The sequence below is a fragment of the Culicoides brevitarsis genome, chromosome 3 (assembly GCF_036172545.1).
Source record: "Culicoides brevitarsis isolate CSIRO-B50_1 chromosome 3, AGI_CSIRO_Cbre_v1, whole genome shotgun sequence".
Taxonomy (NCBI): Eukaryota; Metazoa; Arthropoda; class Insecta; order Diptera; family Ceratopogonidae; genus Culicoides; species Culicoides brevitarsis.
The window spans coordinates 770,993-792,031 of NC_087087.1; the positions used below are offsets into that span (position 1 = coordinate 770,993).

General features: G+C 27.5%; 1 protein-coding gene across 1 annotated transcript in view; it reads left to right on the forward strand.

Annotated features, from left to right (window-relative positions):
* Positions 1–21,039, forward strand: part of LOC134836072 (glutamate receptor ionotropic, kainate 2-like) — a 59,384-nt gene that overhangs the window by 9,711 nt on the left and 28,634 nt on the right. The window contains exons 2-3 of the mRNA XM_063851252.1: positions 13,180–13,335; positions 13,790–13,884. Of these exons, the coding sequence (XP_063707322.1) occupies positions 13,180–13,335; positions 13,790–13,884 (251 nt within the window). The remainder of the gene's footprint in view (positions 1–13,179; positions 13,336–13,789; positions 13,885–21,039) is intronic.

Sequence of the window (21,039 nt, forward strand, 5' to 3'; positions counted from 1 at the left end):
ATATTCAAATGTGATAATCTAACAGCATTATATAAAGACAAAAACTTTTGCTTTTTTGATCATTACTCTTTTGCTCGTTCTCCCATGCGTCTTTCGGAGACACACCTTTTTCCGTCTTATGCTTCCTTTTTTTCTTCTTCGTCTTCCCAAACACAAAAAGCAAATTATACAAAATTTGCAAACAAACTGCTCTCTCGGAAGAGAAAAAATGCGAAAATAAAAGATCCTCAGGGTAAAAGGTTTGCGTTGGTAATTTATCAAAATAGTACCAAGATCCTTTTGGACACTGTAAATGTCAATGCGATGCCATTATCGAAAGGCAAATTGAATTTATAGAGGTTTTAACTGATAATAAGGCGGAGGGTTGTCTTTTTTTTAAAGCATTGAGACGAAAAAAGGTGTGACAAAAAGATATCAATACTTTTTTTTGCGTTCCTCATCCTCCGTTAAAATAATTATTATTAGTCTTTGATGTTTTTGGCATCATTCAAGCAACGAGACAAGCAATGACAACTTGAGCGACATGACACAAAAGTGAACGACATAACCGAAAATTATTTCTGAAAAGTTTAATTTGTTTTTGATTATTAATATTAATTTTATTCAGTCTCGGATTTTTGACGCAGCAAAGATTTTGTTGAAACTTGCTGCGGTTACTTTGTCATTTACTAAAAAATGATTAAATTTTAAAGCTTAATTAAAGAAAGTCATTTAAAGAGAAAATAAAACCAAATTCCCATTTAAAGAATAAAAAAATTTAATGTAAAACCCTTTTAACTTTTAAAATCTAATTTTACTCTTTTTCCCATTTTTTTTCTCCTCGTTTTGCATTTAAAAGCATTCGACTAATAATGTGTTGTTGCTTTCGAGTTGCATTACATTTTTGAAAAAAAAATCCGGTTTTGTCCATTTTTACCATTTCTTTTGATTTTTTCATTTTTTTAATTTTATATTGATTTTGCTCTACAAAATTTGTTTCTGAGAAGTAATCTCGAAAACTATACGTCTCAGAGCATATGTTTCATAGAGAAAAATGTTAGTTATGACGTGTTCGATATTTTTCGCTCATATTTTTTAAAAATTATTTTAGAAGTTGAAAACTCCAAAAAAAGTTTTTTTTTTATTTTATTTTTAATTTTTTAAATTTTTTTAAATTATTTTCTTAATTTTTTTTTACCTACCTAATTATTTTTTTAATATTTTTTTCAAAATATTTTTTTAACATTTATTTAAAATATTTTTTTTACATTTTCTCGTACTCCGTCAAAAAATGCGCTTTGCTTCCATTTTCCGCATTGTACTAAAAATTTATTTAAATTTAAAAGCCTCCCCGTTTTTCCCTCGTCTCGTGTTGTAATGATATGCTCGTTCCTCTCTACTCAACTGTATCGTTCTGCTATTTGCTTCCCATGAAATAAACATTAGCCTTCTGTTCGTGTCTCCCTCTCCGATTATGTGCAAAATACATTCGTCGAACAGGTAAACAACACAAATAAGCAGTATACGCAACATAATATGGGCACAAAAAGAAATCGAATTTTTTTTTGTTCTCTCCTCATTTTCAACTTTTTTTTTATTCTTGCCTTGTGTGTTGTAAAAATTATGTAGATAGCTAACAACTTGCAGCCACGCCGTTGTTTGTTTGTTCGTTCATTTGAAAATGACACACAGACAACAAAATCAGAGACAGCGTGGTTTTGCGATCCGAAGCAAAGAGGAAGTTGAAGTATGAAAAGTACGGAAATTCGTCGTTCGTTCCCAAATGACGTGAAAAATGAGGAAATTGCTTTTATATTACGTTTTACGTCTTTTTACGAAATGTTTGTTGTTCTTCTTCTTGTTTCTCGTTCTGTGATTTGATTTTTCTCTTATCCCGATGTTTCGTGCAGTAAAATCTAATATATATCTTTCTCTTTTGTTAATTTATGTCATGTAAATGAGCTTTCATCTTTTCTCATGAATTTCCATGGAAATTTGTCAAAAGCGAAATTATTGAACCTAAAATGTATTCTTTTTCATTTGTTTTATAGACTGCAACGACGTTTAATTTAATTAATTACGTACTTCATCATAATCAAATAAAGTAATCCTCTTTTGATAAAATTCGCGTAAATGTTTCAGATTATTAAAATTCTCCCTTTTGAACGTAAAAAAAACAAAAACAAACAAAATTGGCATTTAATTTAAGGGGATTCTGTTTGTGAAATTTAATGCGGATAGATACCTACAGTTATGAGATTTTTTTTTCTTTTTTACCTTTTTTAATATTTACTTTAGGCCGCTCCAATTTTTTTTTTTGAACTTTTTGTCCCATGCCTCATTTCAAAAGTTGAAAATCCAATTCAAGTTAAAAATTTCGTCAAAAATTACCTTTTTTGGTACATTTTTTTAAAATAATTTTCAAAAAAATTTATGTTCTTAAAGAAAAAAAAAAATTTTTTTTAAATAATTTAAAAAAATAAACTTTTTTACTAAAAATGATATTTTTACAGAATAAAAAAATATTTTTTCTTAAATTCATTTCAATTTTGATTTTTTTTTTTTTTTTGAATAATAATTTTAAAAAAAATTAATAAAAACAATTAAAACATTGATCGACGGTCAAAAATTTATTTAATATTTCTCATTTTGTATGAAAAAATATTTAATTTTTTTTGTCGTTTTGAGAAAAAAATTTTGGGACAAAAAGTTCAAAAAATAATTTGGAACAGCCTTATATGTTATAGTCAAATGCGAGCAAATCCGAGAACAACAAAAAAAGGATAACAATATAATTCGAATTAGAAAGCATTAAAAAAGAACAAAAAGAAAAAAATTAGGAAGTGATCCGTTCACACAGCAAGAATCTCCTTCTTTTGCATGTTTTGTTGTTCGGATATGCTTTTTGAAAAAAAAAAAAAAACTTTTTATTTGTATTTTTGTTGTTTTGTACATAATAATTCAAAAAGTTAAACCACAACTCGAAATAAAAAAAAAAAACAAATAACTCATGATGTTCCCGTAAGCAACGAGAAATATTTAGAGAGAAAAAAAGAAAACATTTCACAGTAAGGAATAATATTTGGAGTGAAACACAACAAACTTTCCTCTCCTGTCATGCTGTCGGAAAATCGCATGCTGATGACCGTAATTTAACATATTTCGAGTTGTTTTGTCTTGACCATCGTATAATTCTTCGTTTGTCATATTTAGCATTTTGTCGGTTTATGGGGTTTCATGCTCGACCAAATTAATTTGAATAAATTTCTGAGAAATTTGATGCTCTCTTCAACGACACGACGACGACGATGATGATGCTGGTGACAGTAACGAGAAAAATGTATCGGGAACGAGAGAACAAGTGTTGCCAGCAATGTGTTTTAATGCAGACGAAAAATTTTGCATCAAATTATCTCGATAGTTTCGTTCTCGTGTTTTTTGCGGTTTTTCGGGTTTGTTGTTATTTTCTTTTCATGTTTCGTGTCAGATACCAAACAATGAAAGTCAACATTTTAAAGCCTTTTTAAGCTATGGACATCATATTGATGTTCGTTGTTAGGGATTTGAAGAGCTTAACAACTCTTAACAATTTTTGGGAAATTTGTTTCAAAATGCGATTTTGTTGTTTTTCTCTCCTTTAAAACAAGAGAACTTTTCTAACATATTTTTATTATTGCTGAATGCTGATACTCTTCAGTAGCCAATAATAACTTTTTTGGCAGATCGTCAATATATTCAAAAATGTTGCAGAAATTTTATCGATTTTTTTTTTGTTTTTAAATTACTTCAATAAAGTATCTTGAATTAACAAACAAATTCGAACTGTAGTATTTTTTTTTTTTAAATAAAAAATTCATAATTTAAAAAAAAATAAAAAACTAATAATTTAAAAATAAAAAAAAGAATAATTTAAAAAATAAAAAAAATTATAGATTAAAACCAAAAAATTAATAAATTAAAAAATAATAAATTAATAAAAAAATATTAAAAAAAATAATAAAAATTTATAAATTAAAAACAAAAAAAATTAAAAAACAAAAAAATAATAATTTAAAAAATAAAAAAATTATAAAATAAAAAATTAAATTAGCTTAAATTAATACTGAAGGTCTAAATAGTTCAAGAAATCAATTTCTGAGCTGAAACATAAAAAATTTTGAATATAAACGACAAAAAAATACCTGTGTGAAAATGATAAAAACCTCAAACAAAAAGGCGTCGATGTGAAAATCATAACATTAAATCTTAAAACTAATTACAACACCAAATTAATTTATTTCATCAAAAAACTTTACTTTGTTCTCATATTCTATTTTTGCTCTATTTTCTTCATTTTATCACCGAAACTTGTATGTTTTCAACAGAACAGAACGAAAAAAAAATCTTCATTAACAACTTACAAACACAACAAACACATCTTCAAATTTTAACTTTTCGCAAAAAGTTTCTTTGTGCTTCTTCTCTTTAGCTGTGTTGGCGGCAGAAAAAAACACGAGCAAGAGTTTTATTACCTAAAGAAGAATTACGTCTCCTTCTTACGTGAATAATGTACCTACATGAAACGACACGTTTACATACATTACCGTTAAAATTATTATTTTAAGAAATTTTTACTTCATTCTCGTTACGAACAAACATACATGATGTTATTTATCGCATACGCCCGCCGCAACACCTCAAAATTCCTTTTTGCTTGAAACTTTTTCGTCACATGTGTAATATGATGAATTTTCATGACAAAAACTTCATGAGGATAAAACAAGAAAAATAATTAGAATAAATTGTGTTAAGACAATTGCTCTATAAAATTCATACAATTACGAAAAATAAATAGAATTATTTTTTTTCTGTGTGTATGAAAGTCTAAATTTTTTCAAATCTAACAGAAAAAAATGAAAGACGAGCATATTTATGTATAATTTAAAGTGTTTTGTTATTCTTGAAATTTATGAAGTTCATTCATCAAAAGTGCTATTGTTATTTTTTTGCTCTGTACATTTATTTTTTAATAATAATGATTCATTAAGTTGTGTTTATTTTTTAAAAAGTTTTTGCTCTTGACACTGCTGCATGCCAGAAAATCTCGTCAAATGAAAAGAATAAATGAAAAGAAACAATAAAAGCAGAATTGAATGCAAAGGACGTTCTTGATTTACTGCCACAAATAAATAATAATTGGGTCAAAAGTAACAAACGTAGTAAATATTTTATTTTTTTTAATAGTCTTCAATTGTACGGTAATTTGCGTAAATTTTCTTTTTTTTATTTCATTATTTATGAGGACACAGATTTGGCATGAAACGAACCAAAGCTGCTTACGTTTTGTATTATTCATTCAGTCAAGTTGGCTTAATTACATCATTGTGAGTTTTTTATCCTTTGTTTTTTTTGACTAAAGTACTTTTTATTTTTTTCAACAAAATTTAATTTTTATTAAATCATTTTGCGATGGATTTCCATTAAAAAATTTTTTGGTTTGTTTTCGTATTTTTCACAGTTAAAAAAAATGTAAGAAAATAATTTTTAAAAAAAATTTTTTTTTTAATTTTGAAAACATTAGTTTGAAAAATTATTTTTAGAAAAAAAATTCATTCAATTTAACATGAATAAAAATTTAAATTTTTTTTTTTATTTTTTGAAAAATTATGAAAATTTTTGGATAATTAGGGAAATTTATGCTAAATTTGGATAAAATTTTCATTTTTTTTGTCTCATTTGATTTTCGGCTTTCAAAATGGGGCATGGGACAAAAAGTTAAAAAAATTATTTTCCAACAAAATTTAATTTTTATTAAATTATTTTGCGATGGATTTCCATTTAAATTTTTTATTTGGTTCGTTTTTCGAATTTTTTCAGATTAAAAAAAAATTAAATAAAATTTAAAAAAAACATTTACTTTTCAATTAAGTGTGAACAATGCAATCATCTATTGACATTGATTGAATTTAATTTGTTCATGCAATTAATTTTTAATATTGATTCGAATTGCGATTCATTAGTACAAGTTAACACATTTTAAAACAAGGACATTCATTAAAATGCCGTCAAATTGATTCATAAATATATAAATTATTTCATCCATTTGGATTTTTTTCTGCATGATCATTGCATGGAAATTGGATCATTTATTCAATGACAGCCTCCATTTTGAATCTCTTTTATCTCTTGTGTGTGTCTTATCAGTCAGTGTGGTTTGGCACGATAAAAAAAATGAATAAATTTAAATAAAAACTTTATTTTATGAGTTTTTTGTGACTGCCAAACAACAAACAAAAAGAAGATAATTTTGGTCATTTTTACGACTCACAAAAAAATTCTGGGCAAAGAAGATAAAAAATTGCGTTAATGAGTATTTGATGGATATGCAAATAAACGCTTTTTTTTTGCAAAAATTGTTGAAACACAGCTTGTCACAAATATTTCCGGGAATTTTTTAATTAGAGAGAAACGCGATTTTTCTAATTTCAAGTGACGGACAGTAAATAGTGAAAAAAAAATACTGAAACAGTAAACAAGAAGATAATTAATTAAAAGTTGTATCTCATCTTCAGTTATATTTACAATAAAACCATTATTATGCAACGCGTTTTTTTAATTGGAAGCACTTTTCGCAGTAATTTTCTTGTGAATTCCATGAATTTAAAGTTAAAAAAAAAAGAGAAAATCAAATATTTATCATTATCCTGTCATAACCTACTTTTGCATTCAAAAAGCAATAATTCCGAGAACGATCGAGAAGACAAAACGGTTTTATTGCTCCGTAAAATAGACATAAAACCCGAGGTAATCGCTCTTTGAAGTACGATTGTACGTAATGCGGTTACAAAGTAAATTTATGTGCATAAAAAAAAGTTGTTGGAGGAAAAAATATAAAAACATAAATATTTACAAAATGGCAAATGCTTCACAAATGTGCGCTCGAGAGTCAAGTGAACATGCCAAGACAGGTAAATGATGAGCAGAGAAATATTAAAATTGAGTGTAAAGCTCTCTCACACGTTCTCCGCCCGTTTGTTTGTTTTTTTCCCCCTGCATCCTCGAATGTTAATGTGTGCGACATGCACTCAAGTTTGCGATATTTTTTATGTTGTTTGCATGTTTTTTTGCGGAGCAGACAGTTAAATTTGTTGTTTTTCCAAGGAGACGAGCGAAATTTTATTGGATTTTGAAGTGTTTGTTACTCACGCCTTGATGCCTTTCTCGCGAAGCTTTAACGGGAAGATGCGGGAAAGTGTGATTTCACGTTATAATTGTTTCTTAAAAATTTTGTTTTTTATTTTTTTAATTTTGCAGAAATCTAAAAATTCATTAATGTTATAGTGTCAAAAAAATTAAAAAAAAATTAAACGCACAACAAAAAAAAATTAAATTAAATATTTACTTAAAAAATTTTATTTCATGAACGGATAATTCTTTAAAAATATTTGGAAAAATTTTTAATTTTTTTTAATTATTAAAATTTTTAAATTAAAAAAAAATTGCAAAAAAGCTCAAAAATTTTTAAATGTAATCAGAAAATTTTTAAAAATTTTTTCCAAATATTTTTTAAGAATTCTCCGTTCATGAAATAATTTTTTTAAAGTAAATTTTTAATTTTTTAATTTTTTTTTTTGTTGTAAAAATTATGTTTTTGGCATCGAAGGTTTTTTTAGGCTGAATATTAAATTTTAGCGCAATTTCCATAAATTTTATAAATTATTTTATTTTCCCGCATCTTTCGGAAAATTTAAAGTTTTGCGGGAGAAAAGTTAAAAATTCAAAAGCGCAGATGAGTTTTCGCTCGAAATAAAACTTGTGCTGATGATTTTACGAGTGTTACATGCACGCCCATTAATATTCATCATCTGTGTACGTATTTATTTATAATTTCGAATCGAGCAAAACTTCTTCTATATTTCATACAGTAATAATCATCATAATCATAGCGATCCGAGCAATAAATTTACTGTAGCGTGAAATCTAATTTATACATGTGTGTGTCAGTAAAAACCAAACAAACGCAGCTTTTTACTTGCATCACGATCATGAACATAATCTCGCAATGCAAATTGAAGCTTCGTAAAAAAATGATGAATAAATTTGTGTTTCGGGAAAACATAGAGGCGCGTAAATATCACTTTTTGCTGCGCTCCGAGCCGTCTATGCTCGTTTCACTGAAAAATTGAGCGCACACACGCGAATGATGATGGTTCGCCCGATTTTATAGTAGGAGCAATAACAGAAACAGAACAGCAGCAGCTGGAATTGATTCATTTAAATTAATGTGCTAAATCATGGTGCGCAAAAATAATTCTTTTATTACCGGAGAGAAGCATGTTAGAGTCGTCATCATCATCCAGCAAAAGCAATCCCAAACGATGATAATGCTCAATGAAGTGTGTTTCTACGTTCGTTTGAATCGCAAACACGGGATTTTTCCTTTTTTTTCTCTCCTGACAAATGCTCGCTATTAACATTTCCGGCGAAATGGATACACGTTACTTTTAGATTTTGGGCTTTAGGTGTAAAAAGAAGCAGTCACGCCCCAATCATTGAACCAAAAAAACAAAAATAATTAATTATTGTACACACCCATGTGAAATAATTGATTTGTTTGTTGACCAACGGTTATTTGTGGCATTGCACTCGACAGATGTTTTCGCCGGATTTTTTGAGGAATTTCGACACGATACGCAATGACATGAGATTTCACGTCATTTTACCCAAAAAATTTTTGACACTGATTGATTTTTTATTCACCATTATGATTTTTTTATTGGAAATTTTTTGGTAATTCTCAGCATGAGTACCTCCTGAAGCTACACAGGATATGACCATCATTTATAATTATGTCAGTTTTTTTTGTTACGTGTTTTGAATTTTTAACAATAAAACGTCTCTATATGGAAAATCCATTAGAACTGAAAAAAAAATCAAAGCTATAAGCTATAAAATTTTTTTACATTACTGTATCAATATTGAATTCAATGAAATGACAGTCTATTGTTGAAGTTTGAAAAAAGAACTCAACAACACAACAAGTAAGTAAATGAACAAGTTTCCGGATATTTGGCGGAAATTGGAATAAAAATGATCGAACGTGTGAAAAATTCTTTCGCAGTAACCTTAACTCAAGGCAATATGTGAATATTTTTATATAAATTATTTACGATGATCGTCATTAACTCAAAAAAAAAATTTTTTTTTTATTATAAAAAGGTTAAAATTTTTTAATGGACTTTGAATTATCTCCCGTTTATGAATGTTAATTTTTTTTTTTTTATTATTTTTAATCAAACCAACCAGATTTTGGAAAAAATCGTAAATATTGTACCTTTTATTAAAAATTACCATAAATGAGTCCTTTTTTTGTTGCTTGATGAGGAAACTAAAAAGCAAAGCAGGATATCCCATAAATTTTGTGTTATGCTTGAATTATCGGTTTATAAAAAAAAACGAATAATTATTCGAATTTTGTGGAAAATTGTAATAATGATATGAAGGACCCTCTTGAGATGCGGTATAATTCAATAAAATTATGGATTTTTAGTGAAATTAATGCAAATTTCCACGAATTGCACATCGAACGAGGTAAAATTATGATAACAAAACTCTCATCTCTTCTATTTTAATTATGATTTATTATAAAAGATTTGATGAGGGATCGATATTCACTCGTTTCAACAACTTTTTGTAAGACAAACACGCTTCGATCAATCATTCGACGAAACTTTCCTCCCTTAATTGAATCACAGTTGTATTTTATTAGGACTCCTCTTCACTTTTCATAAGTGCCTCATTGTCATTATTATCATTATTTTAAACATCCCCATTTATGAAAATAAAAAACATATTATAATCTTACGAGATGAGGAAAAAACAACAGCGAGCAAAAAAATCATCTCTACAAGCTGAACACAAATAAAAATTTGCATATTTTTATACCAATTTTTATGATACATCACATAAAATGTTGCGAAAAAACACTCGGCATGTGTATGATATTGCTACTTCGTGCCTTCCAAATGCCATATGCGGCGAACTTGAAGAACAACTTGAGTTGCTGCTTGTTGTAGTTTGTTGCAAAATATGTATTTCAGACACAACTCAAGTGGCTTTTTTTATCATCTCCCTTTTTGCAGCTTTTATTTTTTCACTTGAACGGAGCCCAACTACGGCAAATAAACATTTTCACTATGGGAGTTACATCGTTGCTGTTTTATGAGAACCCAAGAAAAGTTTTTTTGTACAGAAAAAAGGCTGCACAGAAATAAACAAAAGTGAATGAGTGAAATGAAGCACCTAAATGATCATTCTCTTGTTTTTCGCACTTAGGCCGCTTCAAATAAAAATTAAAAATAAAGTCCCAAATTTTTTAAAAATAAGATGGGGGATGTAAAATAAAAAACCATTTTCATATAAAATTTTAACAATCTTTGAACGTTAAATAAAATTTTTGATATTTTTTTTTTTAAATATTTTCTTTGAGATTTGCTAATTTAAAATAGATTTCAAAATATTTCATATTTTTCAAAAAAATTCGAAAAATACCTAAATTTAGTAATTTTATGAAAAATAAATTTAGAGCAGAAAATTTATGATAAAATTATGAATTTTAAAACAAAAATTAATTAGAATTAAAAATTTAAAAAAAAAAATCTGAAAAATTATGAAAATATATCAAAATAGGTCATTTTATTTTCTTTTTTTATTTTTTATTTATTTCATTTTTTTTTATTTTTCTCCATTGGATTTTCAACTTTGTTTTTTATTTTTATTTGAGCGGCCTAAAATGTTTTTTTTTTTTAAATAATCATTTTAATGAGCAGGTTAAATAAACAAAAAATAAATAAAAGAGAATTTGAAAAATAAGCAAAATATGAAAAATCAAATTTAATTTCGCATTTAAAAAATTTTTCATTAAAAGAGCATTTCTTTGTTAATTTTTTGCATTTTTTTCTCTTTGTTTTTTATTTAATGAAAATGTAAAAAATGCAATTCAAACTGTCATATCAAAAGTGAAAAAAAAATGTAATTTACACGTTGCTATGCTTTATTCAATTGCTTCATATTATTTTGTCACACACAGATATTTGGCTTCCAAGAATTCATTAATTCATTGCAGTAAAATTCAATTTTGTTAATTAATTTTTTACTTGCGTGTTTCAACGCAAATAAGGCTTATACAATATAATACGTCACAAATCAATCTGCACGTTTCCAATTTGTTAGTTTGAATTTTAACGAGATGTCATACAAAATCCTTTTCTCTCTTGCACACACACAAAACCTTCATGACCCAGTTTTGACTCAAAAACTATAAAAAAAAAACATACAAATGAGAGAAAAACTGAACAGGATGAATGAAGGTGCCTCATTCGTGTCGCGAAACATTAAAAAATGATGAATTATTTGCGACGTTTTTGTGTCACACATGATGACAACATCAAAGCATGTCAAATCATCTTTAATGCGAATTTTGAGAAAGACGACACTTTGACAGCACAAGTTTGTCGTCATTTCATGACAAACAGACCAAATGAAAATATAAAATATAAGACACCCGCTTATTTCGTACAAATTGACGTTACTTTTACGACTTTGATCATGTTTCTCTCGGGATGTGTGTGTCGAGTCAGTATTTATTTACCCCTTTTATTACTTCTTTTTTTCTTGTCTCTTCACAAAAAATCATCAAACTCATTCCCAAAACGCTTTTTCATGCATTCCACGAACACATTTTCGTACGCATGTCATCGCTTGTCACTACTTTAGTTCAAAATTAAAGGAAATTGACAACCTTTTTCGTGTATGTTCCGAAACCACACGCAAAAAAAAAAATAAACAGCGAAAATCGAGAGAAAAGAAACCGGAGACACGAGTTAATAAAACAACATGCTGTGCATGAACTTTGGCATGACCTACGATAAAATTCGATTTTTGTTGCGAAAATTTAAAACAACACACGGAAGGAAGAAGAAAGGTCGCGTGTGAAGCCAAGTAAAAGAAATAAATTTCATCGTTTGGCATTGCCCGTGTGCCTTCAAGAAAATTACTTTTTATAGATCTCACAAAAAAAAGGAAGAATTTTGTTTGCTTTTTACCTTTTCCTCTCTCTCATGAGGAGCCCGTATTAGCGACTAAAGGACGACAAAAAAGTAATAAAGAAGATAATCGAATAAAAATGGATTGGTTTGGTTATTTACCAATCTTTAATGACTAACTTTTGTAAATATCGAAGATGATGGAAAAGTAAACGGAGACGATTTTTTTTCAATGAGAAAGTAAACACAAAAAAATATTGAATCAGCCAATATAAAAAGTTACAAAATTCAACTTTTTAAAAAACTTTTATTGTATTTGCCCTCAAAATATGAGGAATGACATGTAGGCTCTAAAACTATCCGTTTCTGAGCATATGTTTCATGGAAAAAAGTGATTTTTATGACTCAAGGAATGTTTAGCGCGAAAAAAAAAAATTCAAAAAATTTTCACCCAAAAAAATTTCACAAAATTTTTTTTTATTACTAAATTTATATTTTATTTATAATAAAAATTTGTTTTAAAAGTTAAAAATTTCATTAAACATCCGATATTTTTTTTTAACAAAATATATTTAAATATATTTTTTGTTATATTTTTTATATTTTTTGTTATATTTTTTATATTTTTTGTTATATTTTTTAATTTTTTTTTTTAAATATTTTTTTTTTATTTTTTTAAAATTTTTTTTTTTTTTTATATATTTTTTTTTTAATTTTATTTTTTTAATATTTTTGTTTTTTATATTTTTTAAATATTATTTTACATGAAATATTGTACGAAATCCAAAATTAAACAAACCAAAATTCGTCAATATTAAAATTAAATTAATTTAATTTTTCTGTTCAATTTTTTGAACTTATTGACCTTTTCTCGTACTTGTAAAGGAAATTGAAAAACCTTTTTTTTTGTCTACCTTTAAAGTTATTTCGTTTCTCAGAATCAAAGTCTCCCTCATTCCATCTTGACATGGGTTGCGATATTTCTTGCTGTACGTGTCACTCAATGAACCATTGACCGGAAATCAAGATTCTTTGAACCATAAACTTTTTTATATTGATCAATCAGACCACAGTAAAAAAAGGTCTAATTCATAATCCGAATCCAGACTTTTTTTTATTAATTATTATATTTGAACTTTAATTCCATTTTTCAATTAATTTTTTTTTGTATTTTTAGGAGGTTTGTTTCATCCCAATGACGACCGACAGGAAATTGCATTCCGTTATGCTGTGGAAAGCATAAATGCGAATCGCACAATTTTGCCACGCTCCAAATTGTTCGCTCAAATAGAGCGAATCACGCCACAGGATAGTTTCCATGCATCAAAACGAGGTAAATATTTGTCAAAAAGTCGTTTTTTTACATTTTACGCCATCGTACGTCATCCTATAAAATCCAATTAAAAGTTGAAAAAACAAATGCGGTGTCACATTTTATTCAAATCTGCTTTTTTTTTTGCCTTGAAAATGTCTAATCAGGGACTCACAAAATGTCCGCGTTGATAAAACGACTTTACTTTCGAAAAACATTTATTTCAAACTTTTTTTTTTTTGCTTCTTTTCGCTTTTCTGGCAATAATAAGAAATGAAGAGAAGCACTACTTTATTAGTTTAATTTAATTTCATTTTTTATTAAAAAAAAAGTGAGATGAGAAAAAAAATGAGGTAGTTATTATTCGCATAAAACACAATTATTATTCGCTCACTTCGAGCTTCAGGTCATGTTTGTGTGCAGGAAGTTTTCTCTCTCCATTTAATATTTAAACTAAAGACTTTTTTATTTGCAGTTTGCCATCTCTTGCGGAGCGGAGTTGCTGCAATATTCGGGCCTCAGAGTTCCCATACAGCGAGTCATGTACAAAGCATTTGCGACACAATGGAGGTAAGTTTTTTTGTAAAATTGCTTGACGCACTTTTTTTTTGCTTGTTTAAGGCCGTTCCAATTTTTTTTTTTGATACTTTTGTTCCATATCCATTTCAAAAGCTGAATTGAATAATGAGTCAAAATAAAAAAAGTTAAAAATTTTAACAAAAAATTACCGTTTTTGGGCTATTTTCATAATTTTTCAAGGAATTTTCAAAAAAAAAAAAAATTAAAAATATAAAAATATTTTTTCTAAAATCATTGAACTCATGTTTCAAATTTTTTTTATGAAAAATTATTTTTTAAAAAAATTTAAAAAAATGAATTTTTCATGTTAAATTTCGTATTTCAATACAAAAACTCTAAAAAATTAAAATTTAAAAAAAAATATTTGAAAAATTCTTGAAAAAAAAAACCAAAAAGGTCAATTTTGATGAAACTTTCAACTTTTTTTTTTGTTTTGCCGTATTGAATATAATGTTCGAAAAAAAATTGGAACGACCTAACGTGTCAAAAGTAAGGAGAGAGGAAGAAAAAAAATGAAGAAGAAAAATATTATAAGAGATTATATTTACATTAGTGTAAGATACCTGAAGAAGCGTAAAGCGGAGAGGGTGCAAGAGTAATTTTATTTTATTTTCCATTTTAGCGTGTCTTATGCCGTCGTCACTCGAAAGCCCTTTATCTCTTTTTCGTTTTGAATTCAATTGCAAAAAAGAAATGAAAATATGAAAAAATTAATATTCGAATGAAATATTCATCGTGGTTAGCGTTGAATGGAAGAAATATTGAGATTCAATTATATTATTGCCATTCGTTGTAATTGTGCGTGTGTCGAAACTGAGATGCACATTGTTCGAGCAACGGACACGAGCTGTCACGCGCAGAAATAACAAAAGAGAGATGCCATGAGAATTATGGCAAAAAATAAACTTTTAAAATTCCCTCAAGTGATGCGAATAAAAGAAAAATTGAACTGTAGCTGCCAATCAATGAATAATAAAATTTCAATCTTCAACGAGTTTCTTTACGACGCGAAAACGAGCATCGAAAAATTGTAAATAAATACGTCTTAAACCTGTTTACAGACAGACTTAACAAGGAAAAAATTGATTTCATTACAACACATACTTGCCCGTGCCTCTTGCTTCTTCACGGTAAACATTGGAATATTTTATGGGGCCATCACACACAAACAACATCATAAACATTTTTACCTCTCTTCTTGCTTTTCTCACACAGGTACTTTGGTTATAATGTTACAGTTATTTACATAATTCATACACACTTTCATGAGAGCGGCGGAAAAAACGACGACAAACACACGGAAATGTAATAACAAAAGATAAAGAACGGAAAAAGGCGAGAAATGAGCGTATGACTCGTAAACGAAGCTGAAAAAAAAGAGAAACAAATGATATTTGCTGCTTTCGCGAACAAACTCGGGATTATTTCGAATCTGAGATGTAATGAATTTTATTCATGTTTATCAAATTTTATAAAGGGAAAAAATAATTTGAATGAATAACTCCTTAATTTATTCATTTTCAGATATGAGTTTGTGTTGCGGAGGAAAGTTTTCCAATCAAAAGAAAATTGATTAGGAGATTGAATTTCAAATTTATGGTTTTTCATAAAAAAAAAAGATGGAGGTGAATTTGATGAGTTAAAGAAAAATGTCAAAAGACTTTGAAAAAAAATCATTGAAAAAAAAATTGAAATTTAATGAAAAGACACAAAATAAGGCTGCTCTAAATAAAACTCAATAGTTTTGCCCAAAAATTAAAAAAAAAATATTTTATTACATTATTTAATTATTTCTGATAAATACGAAAAAAAATCATTTAAAAATTATTATTAAACAAATACTAAATTTCATAAAATATATTATAAAAAAATTAAAAAATATTAAAATATTTTATACTTTTACTTTATTAAATTATTTTTTAAATTTTTTTTATTAAAATTTAAAATAAACAATAAATAATTTTTTTTAAAATTCATTTTCAACATTTTTTCAAAATTTCTCAAAATTTATGAAATTTTACAAAAACAGTAATTTTTGATAAAATTTTTAATTTTTTCATTTTTTTGCCCCACACAATTTTTTGGATTTTAAAAAGTTTCATTTGGAGCGGCTTAAGTCGCGAAAATCTTTATTCACACATTTCTTAAGAGACAAAAATTCATCAAAAGGCATCATTTTTCATCGCCATATCTCAATATTTGAATAAGCTCAAATGACGCCCTAATCTCCTCATTCATACAATTTTTCTGCGAAAGCACGTGCAATACAAAAAAGGTTGCGACTCAATTCCCATTGGCTCAATTACATGTGAAAAAATCAATTTAACGCATCATTCCGGGTGAAATGGCTCTAAATCTTCCCATTATGTATTTTTTTTTGTGTGTGAGCGATATCTTAATCAAATCATATTTTATTTCAGAAAAGCAAGAATTTGACATATCGCATCGACAGGAACATTCATAATAATAACTGATGAATATTTTAAATAATCATGAAGTGTTTTCTGCCTCTGTCTCTATTTCTCGTGCAAATGTACTTTCGTTGGGTGTCTTAGGTAAACAGAGGCATTCACTTGAAGTGAATTGCTTAATCAAATTTAAATAATCTATAATGTTCCTTGTGTGCCTCTGTTGGAAAATCACACGGTTAAGCTTAATTTGTATTACAAATTGAGCTCCGTTGCCTACACACCCGAACGATATAATCAAGTTCGAGCCATCTCCATGAAGAAATAAATGGAGATTAGTTATTATTGTATAAATATTTCACGTAGCAATTCCTATTTTATGGTATATTTATTTTGAAATTGCCGCAGAAGAGAAGATGAACGAGTCAAGTCTCATAATAGGAAAGCCATAAATAAATGTACGGGGAGGAAAAAAAAAAGAGAAATGTAGCTCCGAGGAGATAATTTGTAATTTCTGTATTCAAATCACCTACGAAATTGTGTGTAAACGTGCGCATTTGCCGTCTCAAATGATAAACGAGAAATTGAAAATTATAGCCTTTCTTTCTTTCCAACAACAACAACAGTAGTCATCGGTTTCATGACAAACTCCTTGTCTGTCTCGGGTAATCAATGTAATTGAACAATGGCTTGGAAATAACAAGATTTGACATTGGAAGTCGACCAACGTAATTTATGTACAAGGAGTTGCGGGAATTCTTAAATTTAAGTGAAAAATAAAAAATCGAAAGAAAACATTCGTAAAAAGTAGAAAAATAAGTATAAATTATACTTAAACAAGTTTTTCAAGTTTCGAATTGAAAAAATTGTAAAAAATTAATAAACTTTATTTAAGTAATTAAATTTCGAAATTGTTAAAATTCATTCGAATTTTTTGAATTTTAAAGATAAAAATTTAAATTTGAATTCAAATTCAAATTTGAAAAGTTCAATTGCTTTTATTTCGTAAAATATACAACTTTTTTAAATATATATTATTAGAAAGAGAATTTCAAGTACTCTCGAATGTAAAAAAATATTTTACCGACGAAATACAAGCAGTTGAACCGTTCGAATTTGAAATTTAAGTTTTTATCTTTAAAATTAAAAAAAAAAAAAATAAATAAATAAATTTTATAATATCTGACAATTTCGAAATAAATTTACTTAAATTTTATTGTTTTTTCCCAATTTTTTTTAATTCAAAACGTGAAAAACTTGTTTAAGTATAATATTTGCAAATTTTCTACTTTCTACAAATTTTTTCTTTTGATATTCCGATTTTTTATTTTTTTCTTAAATTTGAAGATTCCCGCAACTCCCAACATAAAAGTTGCCAATACACGAGATATACACGCAGAGCAATATTATGATTATCATAAATAGAAATAAATGAAGCTTAAAACCGAGAAGAAATAAATTTTCGGAATATTAATGCGTTGATGCGATTCCGACAACAACAAAGTCATGTACAGGCAAAATGTTATCCAATTTCGGTCTATTGTTATGCTTTTTCGTTTTGTACATATATTTCACGAAACGGGAGAAAGCATGAAGAAAGGTACGTCTCTCAGATGAAAGATAACTCGAAATATGACAAAAAATGAGAGATTTTAAGGGGATATCAATGTTCGAACGTGTTGTCGTCCCTTTTTTTTTCTTTTTCTTTTGCAGAAATATAAGATGCAAATCTGAGTCGGATCTATTTGTCCCATTTTTCTGAATGTGTGTTAAACTACACACATTATATGAGAATAAGACGATTTAAGAGAAGTTCATGAAACATAAATATCATGCTTCTTCGCATCGAGAAAAAAAAACGGACAGAAAACAGCAAATCATCCAAATCCTTTCTTTCTTTTTTGTTCGTTCTTTCGACAAGAATCATGCTCATGCATTTCTGTAATAATAAATAAAGAAAGAAAGAAAAAATAGGACAACGGAGCTCTTAAATACAAAACGGGCCCGCAAAAAGGAAAATGTTTGTCGAGGAAGGAAGTGATGAAGTTCTTTCAAATGTCGGATGCACAATATATTTAACGATCTGTTCTCGCTTTTCCTCACTCACATGTTGTAGACAAACATAGCAGACGAATAAACAGACATGCGAGTTAAAGATGCATACGGGCAATTACTGCTTTCCCGTGTCACTGACTGTCTCTCGGAGATATTTGCATGCATTAAGTACAAGAGCAAACCACAATGTTGCCGCAAACCAATATAGAAAGGATTTCCAATAACGAGACAATGCAAGTTGTTGTTTTTCGAGGAAACATTTAGCGAAATGAGATCCCTTTCTGTGCATTGAAAACGACACTATTATTGTTTTGAGACAATTAAATCCGTTGAAAGGAATGAAATATCTTGCAATTTAATCGATAAGCTTATTATTCGAACAATGCCCGACTTGCGGAAGTAAGAAAATGAAGCTTTAAATAGTAGTTGAAAATTTAAACTCTTTAAGGGCAAAATTTCGAGCTGAAGTTGCTTTTGTTATTTCATGAAGAAGAATCCTTTTACGAAATCATTTAATTACAAGAAATTTGAAACGAAAACAACTTAATCCAGCTTAAAAACACTCACAAAAGATTTCATTTCCACAATTCAATTGACAATTCAATTGATGTTCTCGAGTATTTTCTGAGAAAACACACACACTACATATTTCAAGTTTGTCATTGGACTCGTTTTGTTCTACCAAATAAATGCTCATTCAGGTGTGAAATACAACCAATTAAACATTCCAGACACTTTTACCGCAAACTTTTCACGCAAAAGTTCATAAAACAGCAAACTAATAAACAATTATAGTTTTAAATTTGATTAAAAATGGTTCGCCGCAGCAAATAATTTGTCAACTTTTACAAATATAATAAAATTGTAAATAAATTAAGGATATTCCAAAGGCGTTTTTTGTTTCTCGTTTCATTTTTTTAAATGAAAATAAAATTCATGAATATAGAAATTCTTTATAGATTTTCGTTTTTAGTATCATTTCGTATGAAAAACTAATTAAATTTTTCAACTTTTAATTAATTTCAATAATGTAAAAAAAAATTCAAAAATATTTTGAAAAAAATTTCTAAAAAAAATGTTGAATTTTTTTTTTATTTTTTTTTTTAATTTCATTTTGTATTATATAAAAAAAAAAATTAAAATATTTTGAAAAAAATTTCTAAAAAATAATTTTCAATTTTTTTTTTTTTGAAAAAAATTTTTTTTTTTTGATTTCATTTTGTATTCTATAATAAAAAAAAAATTAAAATATTTTGAAAAAATTTTCTAAAAAATAACTTTTAATTTTTTTTGTAATTTTTTTTTAGAAAATTTTTTCAAAATATTTTTGAAGTCATATACGATGATAGAAAATAATAAAAAAACTGAACAATTAAAAAAAAATCTTAATTTTTTTCTTAAAAATTACTTTTTGATTTTTAATTAAAATTTTCATCATTATTAATCATTTTTAATTAAAATTTTCAAAATTATTTAAAATATCAAAATAGAAAAAAAAAACTTTATTATGAAAAAATATTTCAAAATTTATATACATTTTATAATTTCTATGGGGAGAAAACGCGAAACAAAATAAGTTTTGAAACACCCTTATTTATAATTATTATAATTACTATTTGAGCTTCAACCAGCTAATATTGGAACATAACGTGCGGTTTTTGTATTTGACAAAGAAAGCAGTAAATTTGATTTAATATTTCACGGGAAAAGCCATCGAACTACATGAATGAATTTAAATTGTAAATTCCGCCTTGTATTTAGTGTACAAATAATAATAATAAACAAAAGTTTGTTCGTAAATAGCAATCAAATAGTTTGCCGATAAACAGTAACAAGAAATAATGCACGAAATTGCTTCCGTATGAGACAAGAGTCAAAGTAGGGTAAAAGGTGTGAGAGTAAAAGAGCGCAAGGAGGCGCAAATACACATAATTTAATGCCGTGGCGTATATCACAAAATTTGTTTTGCACAAAATCAATGTTTATCGTTATTATTTGGAGTACACAACATTCGTGAATTTTATGCAAGAGTATGTAGTAATCCGAGTGCCGATAGGTGTTCGAGTTCACCATTATTTGCATCGCAATTGTAAAATATATTGTCGGTTGCTCGTTCATTCGCTCTCGATATAAACTGCAAAATGTTTACAAATAAACTTTTCGACTCAGGGGGCATCAAGTTGATATTATATTATGTTATTTGCGACTTTTGGTTACTTTTGTACGGATTTAACTTGTGAACTTTACACAAAAAGAACTTTATTGTCATCGAAGCGATGTGCGGGTGTCAATTATCTATAGTTTCAAAGACGTGAAAAGCCAGACTTTCATCAATAACAAAAACTCTCGTGCTGTCTCCAAGGTTATTCACAGCAGACAATAAATCACGAAGCCCATATAAAGAGTTGACGTCCATTTTTTTTGCAAACAACAACAAGATATGTGCCAACAAGACAATTTCCATTAAAGAAAATGTATGTTCCGATGATGTTAACATTATTTTTAGACAGCAACAAACAATAGCAATGAAAGAACAAATGATCCTCTCTCTCGTGTTTCACTCTCTGCATTCCAATTTTAATGCTTAGACATGAGATATCTACTTGAATTGTGTGTTTTTATCATCGTGTCTGCGAAAGTGTTTGTTACAACAGTTATTTACTCAGGAATTTATGAGTGACTT